The 11,302-nt window shown below is 44.4% G+C and overlaps 1 protein-coding gene across 1 annotated transcript in view; it reads left to right on the plus strand.

Moving 5' to 3' along the window:
* The window catches only part of EXOC4 (exocyst complex component 4), a 752,259-nt gene extending 745,113 nt beyond the window's left edge, over nucleotides 1–7,146 (plus strand). Inside the window, exon 18 of the mRNA XM_039243428.1 lies at nucleotides 5,975–7,146. Coding sequence (XP_039099359.1) covers nucleotides 5,975–6,212 — 238 coding nt within the window. The 3' untranslated portion in view covers nucleotides 6,213–7,146. The remainder of the gene's footprint in view (nucleotides 1–5,974) is intronic.
* The last annotated feature ends 4,156 nt before the right edge of the window (nucleotides 7,147–11,302 follow it).

Below are 11,302 nucleotides of genomic sequence, written 5' to 3' on the forward strand. Positions count from 1 at the left end.
AAACAAACAATGAAATTACTTAATTACCCCTTTCTCCAGGAAGTAATAAATCAGAAGGGCAGCCAACTTTTGGAAAGAAAGGTCACCTTGTCCATTTCCTGCTTGGAGGGGCAAAAAGCAAGAGATAGAGGTGACAACATGAAAAAGCCCAAATTCGATGCTGACCTGACAACATGACTTCATTATTTGCTTTAGAGTGCTGAATTCCCTGATCAAATCTACTGATATTCAAATATATCTACAGGGACGTCTGGGTGGCCCAGTCAGTTAAGTAACCAACTCTTGATCATTGGCTCAGGTTATGATCTCATGAAGCGTGAGATCGAACCCCACGTCCAGCACCACACTGACAGCACAGAGCCTGCTTGGGATTCTCTCTTTCTTCTCTCTCTGCCCCTCCCCCGCTCATGCTTTCTCTCTCTCTCTCTCTCTCTCTCTCTCTCTCTCTCCCCCCCCTTCTCCCTTCCTCCTTCCCTCCCTCAAAACAAATAAACTTAAAACAAATATAACAACAAGGTTTGTAATTGAATTTTGAATTGTTGCAGTACTGGCTTGTTCCATTATCATGGAAGACAGAAGAGTTGAGTTAGTATATGAATTTCATTTAGTTACATATAACTTAAATCATGACTAAAATTCGCTGTACAGGGATTCTTTACAGTTAGCACTTTTGCTTTTTACAGTTTCCAGTATTTCCATATTCTGGTGGCACTGCAGTGAGTACAGGGTTCAAAGTCCTTGACTTTGAGGCCGTCAACAAATCAGTCCTACTCACTATAGCTCAGTGTGCCCACCTGTGCGATGTGGATGATGTACTACCTACTGCAAAGGGTTGACTATACCAGTGCACCTAAGAGCTAGACGTTATATTAACATTACATCAGTCAAGACAGATTCTAACACCCGGCATGAGACATAGCTATGTATCTGTGACAAACACAGTTTTCGTTCAGGGATTTAGGATTCTGAACCTCACCCCGTAAAGGGAGGCAGATGGCAGCACACTCTCCCCAGGAACTGTGACGGCCCCAGCAGCACCTTCTTTCCACCCCCCACCCCCCAGGCTTTGCAGACCTCCTGTGGTTATGGGAATGATGGTTGTGTGAGAATGACTGGTTTTATTGGGGCTTTCTTTCCTCAATTTACATAGAAGAGAGCTGAGACTGTTTTGCAAGAGCTTTCAGAGAGGCAGTGATAACTTCTGATGAGTATGGCAAAGTGGGAGATAGGACTCCCCCCCTCCACTGAACTGTCAGCACAGAGCCTGGTGAGGGGCTTGAGCCCACAAACCCTGAGATCATGACCTGAATGGAAGGTGGACACTTAACTGACTGAGCCTGACTGAGCCACCCAGGCGCCTTAGGAAAGAAAGTTTTTAAAATGAGAAACAAAGTGTCCAATCGTCTGTCAACCCAAATATTTCAACTGTAATAGAGAAATTGGTGGGGCATTACTTACATATGGGAAACAAAATGTGAAGGAAATGTGAAAATGTAGTGTGTCTTTATAATAGAATTATGGACATACTCTTTTAATCACTTAATCTTTGTGTTTAGTCTATATTATCTATAAGACATGTATGTTAATTTTCCAATTAGAGAAAAATAAAATAAACTTCATCTTAAAACTTTAAGAAGAAGTTCTGCCTAACTTACTAACATGCCCTTCGTATCCTTACTTGTATAAATATTTGTACGCGAATCAATGGGGAGAAAGGGTTGCAGTTCAACACCATTAAAATAAGAAGGAAAAATCACAAACGCAACTCATTGAAAAAGGCAACATGAAGAAGATAGGAGAAAATAATCTGTCTGCACCTGAACGAAGTATGAATGACGTCATATTCTGGACTGGGTCCAGGAGCCCAGCCTATGCGACTTCACCCCCCTGCTTTCTAGTCACTCCACCTGCATCCCTTTCCACCCAGGCCACTTTGGCAAATGCTGCCCAAAGGTTCACAGCAAAGAGAGAGAGAAACCAACCACGGGAGGAAGCCATCTCCTCATAGAATGTTCCATCCATCAGGGTGACATAGAACTCTGGTCTCCAGAATAGGATATTTGGGCATCATCTAGCATTTGGCCCCTGAATGTTATGGGCTATGAAGAGACTTGCCGTACAAGTCATGAGCCAGAAAAGGCCTAAATCAAATGTGTGTTCACTGATCCCATCCCTGCCGCTAAGTGCATATCTAATACAAATGTGATGTCCGGAGGCCATGGCTGTTATTGTAATGCTTGATGATAAAGATCAAACTTTCATTTTCCCGGGGCCTCAGAAAGTGCTGGTGAATTATTTATCTCCATTGGGTTACATGATTTCATTTCAGTGTGCCGGTGTTTATCATGGAAGCCCATTCTAATTGTAAAGTTTGGGGCATTTTCCTATTTTCTCCTCGGGGCACCTCATAATGCCCTTTCTCTACCTCCAATTACAACTGTTGCTGTGCTGGTTTGGTGTAGCCTTTGCTGTTGGGTGCTGCTCTGCAAGATGAATGAATTTCATTCCATCTTTAAATATTTATGTGTCTTTATGATCTAATACATCATCATGGTTGTGGGTAATTTTTTTCCCCTAACTACAGAAAAAAAACACCATCAGTTACCTGTCGATTTATTTAATAACTCAGCTTTGCAATTCCGGGGCACTGTGCATCAGAGGCTCTTGAGGGCTCTTTTAGTCTCTGAGTCCACTTCAGAACATCATTCTGGGATTTATAAAGGTCTTCATTGCACAGAGGGTATTGAAACATTGAGGACTTAAGTGGCACACCCTTTTATCACTTATCACACTGAAGGATCCAGGACTAGGCATCCAGGCATCTTTGTTTGGTTATTTGTTCCAAGCATGGAACAGTGGTCTCTGTAGAAAACCAGCCAGTATCCCTGGAAACAATTCATCATATTTTTCAAAAGAAATCCAATTTCATCTGGGTAGATGGGTTCAATGTGACTTCTTAAGATAAACGATGAAAATATCAACATCGTAATACAGAGAAACCCAGTTCCTTTGGTTTAATCTCAGCGAAAAGCATCACCATCCCTAATGTTTTTAGGTCCTTGGCTCAAGGTGAGGGATGGGAATAGATCTGTAACTATGCGCACATCAGAGAGACTTGGCTCAGAGTCCTGGCTGGTTCAGAACCTTTGGGAATCACAAGAGCTGGGGTGGGTCCTGAAGATTCTGCACTTTTTATAAGATCCCAAGAACTTTCCAGTTGGAGAACCACCAGTTAAGAACTGCAGCCACCAAGTCTCTGCTAGCTTTGAAAGAATCATGAGCCCTAAATGCTCTCTCATTCTGTTTGGTAAGTCCCAGATTCAAACATGGATTCTTCTTGAGCAAGTTTTAAAATGTGTTCTCAGGTAACTCCCTAAATAGACAGCTCGCTTCCTCACCTGTGCATCTAAGGGAACCTGAATTAGGTGATAGAGGGCTTCATTTGTCACAACAGGGTCTGGTGTCAGGGAGGAAGCCATGGTGTGCCAAGGGACATGGGGAGCCATAGGAAAAATATGATGTGTCTTCCTACAGCCTCAAGTTTTCCTTAAAAATAGCATTTTTAAGTTATAACAGATGTGTTGTGGAGTAGGGGTGGTTCACACGGGTTTTATGCCAAACATGAAGTTTCTGAAAAGTTCCTAACTGTATCTGATATTGGGCTCCCAGAAGTCTGCAGGTTAGAGTTAATTTGCCTCTCCTATTAGAAGCACCTCTCTACATTCAAGGTTACCTTTGACCAGTGATTTCCAAATATATGGTTCCAGAAGGTTAAAGTGAACAACCATCTACAGAACATTAGCCTCTACACAAGGATGTTGAACCATTTGCTGCCTGGCATCACTCATAAACGTACCAATATAAGATGGGCACTTACCATTCCTGCCACTATTTAGGAAATATTCCCAAAGGGTATTCTTTTTTTAAGAGTATTTTAAATAGAAAAGAAGGTTTAGCAGAGCAAGAAAAGGACTAGCCATGTGAAAAGACACCCTTACTGACCACATTCCATTGTAGCAAAAATGTATAAAATAATCTTGCAATTATGAGCTCCCAGAATGTATTCCTCACTATAAGGATGGCTTACTTCTCCCAGAGGATGTTCTTTTTATCAAGATGTTCTTGGTGAACAAGAAACCAATTCACGGCTTAAATCCAACGATCCTCGTAGATCTCTAAGATCCCTTTGTCTCTGGAATTGCCTTGGGCCTTCTACCTTGGTCTGCCCCTCCATTGAGGCAATGCTGCCTTTCCTGTCCAAAAGAAGGAAGTAAACTGTACCTGGCTCCTCTGTCATTTGCCTAACCAGCTGTGATAGCATTGCTTGGCCCAGAGCCTGCGCTCGGCTTTACCTCCTGGGTAGTTGGTAGTAACCGTGCAAGTCCAAGTCTCAGTGTAGACTCGGTGAGAAACAGTGGTGGCATAATATTGGTATTCAGAAGAGCAAATGGCTGTGTTCCCCTTTCCTGACTCCCACCTCCTCCATCCTTCCTCTGCCTTACTGGAGACTCACTGTGATGCATGTTTCTCTAACAGGCACAGCTCTTCTCTCCTCCACCCAGGCCAATGGCCTTGCAGCCAAATGGATCTCAAGTCCCCAGCTTGCTGCTAGAATTAGAGCCAGTCCCTTCCCAGACCATTCTGTGTACTGCTGTCACATTTATCTTCCAGAAGCACAACTTGGATGGTGCTTCTCCCAACAGAACCTTGAGAGCTGTGGGAGGGAGGTCCTTTATTGACCTGACTAGGTCTAAGGTTCTTTATTAACTTCACTAGCCTGATCATCAAACAGCCTGCCTTCTGGCTTCAAATGCCTTTTCCCGAAACTCTGCTTTTTAGCGGCCATCCCCAGGCTACCCAGAGTCCTCTTCCCAGGAGAAGCCTTTGCTTCTGCTCTTCTCTTTTCCCTTAATCTAGAAATCTCCTTCCTGGAAGTCATGCCTGACAATATTCTACCCCCTGTGAAGTCTTCCTTGATCCTTCCCCTTCCCCTCAGCATGGTGGATTTCTCCTTCCTCCACTATAAATTCATAACATTTATCCTTCCCTCGTGTCAATTGGAACATTGTTCTTGTCTTTTTCTGTAACAAGGAACGTTGGACTGAGAGTCAGAAACAGGTACATATCCTGCCACGGCGGCTCACTTCTCTGTGACATTAGACACGTCCTGTAACTTTGCCATGTTTCAGTTTCCTTTTTGGAAAAGAGGGAGGAATCTCCCCCCTACGTGTATTGAAGGATAAATGACACAGTACATGGCGATTCACTTTGCCTACAGAAAGGCAATCATTGTCTCTCTACTTCTCATTATCTTTCCAGCTCATCTCTGAGCTATTGGAGGAAAGAGTCCACGTCTTGCTCATCATTATATCCTTCCATTACTATTGTAACTTTATTAATATATCATTATTATTCTTCTAATATTTGTGGAGTGTGGATGTCTGTTGGACACCATTCCAAGTCAAGTGCATTATATGATCAATTCATTCTTCCAATAACTCTAAAACGTATTAGTATCTCACCCTATGGAGGAGAGAAGCATAGAGTGCACAGAACCTCCAGTGAGTAAGTGAATGGATGAGGAACTGAATGAGACAAAAATGGTTTTTGCAATGCCTGCCAGATGATTTCTCTTTCTCTTGGTTCCACCTCTACTTCTTTTTCTTTGTTTCTTCATAGGTAAATGTAACATTAGGGGAAATCTCGAATGAACTGAGACCCTGAAAGATGTGAGGTCTCCCCGAGCCTTCATTTGGACATAGTCTCTTGAAGAAAGCTCCAGTGAGGTCCAAGAGGACCGAGACGTGTTTTGTCTGGTTTCCCATTATATTCACAGGGCCTAGAACAACAGTGTCCAGTGATCAGTAAATGTTTATTGAATAAGTAATTTACAAGCAGCATATTTAGTACCACTGAAACCACATAAGTGGTTGACAATGGAGATGGTGAGCAGTGTTCCATCTTGTTTTCTCAGGCAGTATTACGAGATGTTATACAACACGGCCGATGAGCTCCTGAACCTGGTGGTGGACCAGGGCGTGAAGTACACGGAGCTGGAGTACATCCATGCCCTGACCTTGCTGCACCGCAGTCAGACTGGCGTGGGAGACCAGACCACCCAGAACATGAGGCTGCAGCGGCTCAAGGAGATCATTTGCGAGCAGGCTGCCATCAAGCAAGCCACCAAGGATAAGAAAATAACTACGGTTTAATTGGGTGCACTCCTGGGGGAGGGGTGGATGGAGGGGTGGGGAGGGATGGTCATTTTTGTTTACTCAGTCATCCTTGCTTCTTTCAGTAGATCTTTACTCTCCTGACCTTGTCGGTTTACAATGCAGCAGAATAAGTGTATGTGCATTGCTTTCTGTCTCTCTTGCCAAGATTAAGTCAGTGGCTTCTCGAAGCTGGCTGTAGTTTTCAACCAGTTGTCCTAACCAAAACAAGACCTCTTCAGGGCCAGGGGGAAAAGTCCTTTTATCTCAGTCCCCGAGATAGCTTCCTGTGTAGCAGCTGTACACAGGTCCTAGTCAGTGTATTGCCTTTTCATTTTTATTTCTGCTGTGTCAAAACCAAGAGCTGTCAAATTAATGACAAAAATGAAAGGCTGAAAGGCAATCCAACCCTCTTCTTGATTTCTTCCCCTCTGCTTTCGAAGAGAAAATAATGGGTGGAGAACTTTTATTCTCAGTTAAACATTGTTCAGATGTGAGTGATTCTTAGATGCTTTACTTGCTCTCAATATGAGCCCCAAGTCTTTCTCTCCATAAGAAGGAACTCTGGTCCACTCAGCCGAGTGCACAGAAGATGAGACAGCATGACCTTTGTCTTCTGTGCACCCACAGCTGAGTCCCTTTCTAAAGTGCTCCCAGGGTGTATGGGCACTCACCACTCCTGGCACGCTGGACCCCACCACCACCCCCATGTCTCCAAGCACTCCTGATACCCATTGTTGACATGTCACAAGAGAAAGCAGTGCACTAACCAACCGGACACACCTTGGAAGCATGTGGAGTGGAGAGCAGGAAGGACTTTGACCATACATGGTCATGCCTCACATTGGGATGGTCCAGAATTGTATACCTGTTTCTACAGCTTTGGTCTTGGTAGGAAAAGCAGAAGATTAAAAAATGTTTTGAGAAGCTGAAATGTTGTGTGTTGTCTTTCTTGTATTCTTTATTCAGCAAATGTTCCCTCAGGGCCTAATATATGCCCGATGCTACTAGGCAGAGCAGCAGATACTAGACATTGAGGGAGGACATCTTGTTGTCTACCTTTAACAGGTACTGGAGTCTAACCAAGGCCCGGACGGGATGTGCACTCAGGGCTGCGTTAGAAATCAGGGCTGATGGTGGGAATTCAGGAGGCGGCCAGAAGATGGTCTTCCAGATAGTTCTGGAAGGAATACTGTAAGTCTGTGTGCTTCAGGGGCCTGGTCGGAAAGAAGGTGAACCCATGTAGGAGACAACCAAGGAAAAATATCCCAGTTCTAAACAACATTGTAGAAAAGTAGTCTATCCAAGAAGCGGGGGTGGGAGAAGGGAGACCAAGGAACCCAGAGTCAACCTCCTTAGTTTGGAGGCCTCCTCTTAGTGGCCGCAGCTTCCCAGTGTGGCTTCTGTACCTCTTCTCCTCCTTCCTTCCGCTCTAGGTGAAGATCCCTGGGGTGCTTACCAGGATGCCAGAGGAACTAACAGTGCAGTTGGTGAGTGCTTAGGAGGGTTTTAGTGAATGTGGAAAGGGATATGGGTTTGGAGGGAGCAGAGATGCCGAGAACATGGAAGATGGCCAGTGGGCTGCGGGGGACAGGGAGCGTTTGGAAAAAGGAGAACCCCTGCTTTGCTTACAATAATGATAAGATTGAAAAATGTTGGTTCAGCACAGAAAAAAAATGATCTATGTCTCTTTGTCTAAGACAGTCAAGGCACAGATTTCTTTGTAGGGTCAGTCACTTTTTAACAGGTCAAGGACAACCCATGACCTATTCAGTGGATGGTCGAATGGATGCAGATGAAGTGACTTCATTCACCGAAGCCCCAGCCCCCCTTTTCTCGGTCTGACCATCAGGAATTTATATTTCAAATGGCTTGGGGAGAAAAACTCCACTACAGCCAAGCTGAATTGGCTACCAAACCCAATGATCTTCCTGTCGAGTCATCTCCGTGAATGTCCTAGCAGTACTACATTGATTCCGTCAGAAAGATGTAATTGCCCGTCAGAGCTCAGGTGATGATGAGATACACATAGCGGCACGTAAGAGAGGCAGTCCCTTTTGACATGGAACTTGCACTTCGATCTTGCCCTACCCAGAGTTTGTATTTGCCACCCCATCCACCAAGACCATCCTTTCATTTAGGAAGGCGTCTCAGAGAACCGAGGACTGAAATCTTCAGCCTGGCCCTCTGTTGCTCTCTTCTGAGCATTGCTCTCTCCTGAGCCTTGCCCTTCTGGAAGCTAGGGACAGCATCCCTCCCTGGCTAGCCAGAGCCGTCGGTTGATGAAACAAATGGGTTCCATGAAGGGACTGGGCCATTGTGTTCTGGACTCTCACTCTGGAGCATAGTTGTGGCTGCCTCCCTAGCACCAGGGCACGCACATTTCATGGTAAAAAGCAGAGTGTATACAGTTTCCACCAGCCGTAGCTGACCTCCACTCCTCTGGAGGCAAATGTGACAAGAAGTCTGGCCAAGTGGCTGGCTGTCCTTGTAGCAAGAGGTGACATGAAAACAAGGAGTGTCCTGATCCACGAGATTATGCTTGAAGAGCAGAGTGTGTGTGTGTGCACACGTGGAAACACACACACCCCTGAGAGCAATTGTCTTAATGTGGCAGGGATGTAAAACAAATTGGGCATCATTTGGAGGGAGGGTAATGAGGTACCAAGGAGAAGAAAACAAAGTCTTGGCTCAGCAAAGGTCTCGGCTCTGTCCTAATTAGGCATAGTTGTTATACGAAGTTCTTAATTAATAAGTGTATGACCAGATGTGAAATACAGCAGAATCTCTTCCTGAAACGGAAGTTGTCCTGAAGTGAACACAGCTGGAAGAAGTTGTCCTAATTTGGCTGAGGCAGGCAGCCTGCCTGGAATTTTGAAGAGGTGCAGCGAGAGGCACACCACAGGTTTACACCTGAAGAACGATGAATCCTTGTCCAACGGGGCTGGGCGGTAATGAGATCTAGCTAATCATCACGGGCATAATAAGATGCAAAAGCCAGTGGAAAGGAGCTGGAAATTTCCTCCAAAGTGAACTCAGATGCCAACAGCAGAGAAGAATCTGCTAACAGAGCTAGGCGTGAGTAGGAGGAAATGTGCGTCATGCAAGAACTTGCTTTAACGTACCTGCCAAGGACTTGGGTCTGTAATTAAAAATGTTGCCGGGACATTCGCACACCTGTAGCAAGAGCCCCTAGGGACCTGGGAATGCAATGACCTGTAAAAGCTGCACATGTATTTTCTCAATGTATATACAACCCGTGTGTGTACATACAACTGGGGGGAAAATGATGTTAGGAGCTGCTAGGTGAGTGTAGCTCCCATTATATACAATCTCTGTTAGAAATGTGGCCTCCAATTCCTGCTGACTTTGCAATACATACTGGGGGAGGAGAGAAATTGGCAGTCTCTTCAGCCCAAATTTATGTACCTAGCACGCCGAGCTTTCTTCCACTGGGGTTTATTTACTGCAAGCGAAGACCAGGAAAACAGCACCTGGTATCGCTCTTACGATTGCTATTATGTTATTTTGGATATCACTTACTGAGCGCTTAATATGTGTCAGATGCTGTGCTAAATGCTTTACCACATTATTCCACTTAATCCTCAAAAATCCTATGAGATTGTCACTCTTTTCATGCCTACTTTGCAGAAGAAACCAAGGCTTGGTTTAAGACGTGGCCCAGACAGATGCCGACACCAGAGTTCAGGCTTGCAACCCCTCTCTTCTCATCCCTTGGGGCAAAGGAGGGACCCGCACATGCTATGTTTGAGCTCCAAGTGATATTCTCTGGTAGTTGAACACCTTCGTTGGCTGTGTCCTCTCCTGTGGCTCCCAGAGGACTGAATTTGGGACTGCGTTTCCCACTCTCCTCTGCCTCTCCTTAGCTCGCTGTGGCCACTGTGTCTACAAAACTCTTGGAAACAAGAACCTTCGGCTCAGGGACCGAGCCCCGCCCACTGGAGGCCAACGATGACCTGACGACCCATACCTAGATCAAGGCTGGAGCCCCAGCAGGGTGGAGGCTAAATGCTCAGGTTTTAGGATCCTCTGTACCTTGGCTCAGATTGTCACCTCAGCCTCATATAAGTGGTTTACTGTGGCAAGAGCTATTAAGCACCCTAAGCGTCAGTTTCCTCATCTGTGAAATGGGATCATACTAATAATAACAACTATCCCACAGTGTTGCTGTAGAAAGTAAAAGCCGTGCCTGGCATATAATAAATATCATATATGTGTCATAAGTAATAATATTCTAATGATAATATTATTTTGTCGGTTTCATGATACTCTACATCGAAAACCCGACAGACTCCACCAGAAGCCTACTAGAACTGATCCAAGAATTCAGCCAAGTTGCAGGGTACAAAATCAACGTACAGAAATCGGTTGCATTTTTATACACCAACAATGAAGCAACAGAAAGAGAAATCAAGAAACTGATCCCCTTCACAATTGCACAAAAAACCATAAAATACCTCGGAATAAACCTAACCAAGGATACAAGAGATCTGTATGATGAAAACTATAGAAAACTTATGAAGGAAATTGAAGAAGACACAAAGAAATGGAAAAACATTCCATGCTCATGGATAGGAAGAATAAATATAGTTAAGATGTCATTACTACCTAAAGCACTCTACACATTCAATGCAATTCCAATCAAAATTGCACCAGCATACTTCTCAAAACTAGAACAAACTATCCAAAAATTTGTATGGAACCACAAAAGACCCCGAATAGCCAAAGTAATACTGAAAAATAAAACCAAAACGGGAGGTATCACCATCCCAGACTTCAGCCTCTACTACAAAGCTGTCATCCTCAAGACAGTATGGTATTGGCACAAAAACAGACACATAGACCAATGGAACAGAATTGAGAACTCAGAAGTGGACCCAAAAGTATACAGCCAACTGATCTTTGACAAAGCAGGAAAGAATATCCAATGGAAAAAAGACAGCCTTTTTAACAGATGGTGTTGGGAGAACTGGACAGCAACATGCAGAAGAATGAAACTAGATCATTTTCTCACACCATGCACAAAAATCAACTCAAAATGGATAAAGGACCTGAACGTGAGACAGGAA

The sequence above is a fragment of the Hyaena hyaena genome, unplaced genomic scaffold, assembly GCF_003009895.1.
Source record: "Hyaena hyaena isolate Hyena2069 unplaced genomic scaffold, ASM300989v1 scaffold_8, whole genome shotgun sequence".
Lineage (NCBI taxonomy): Eukaryota > Metazoa > Chordata > Mammalia > Carnivora > Hyaenidae > Hyaena > Hyaena hyaena.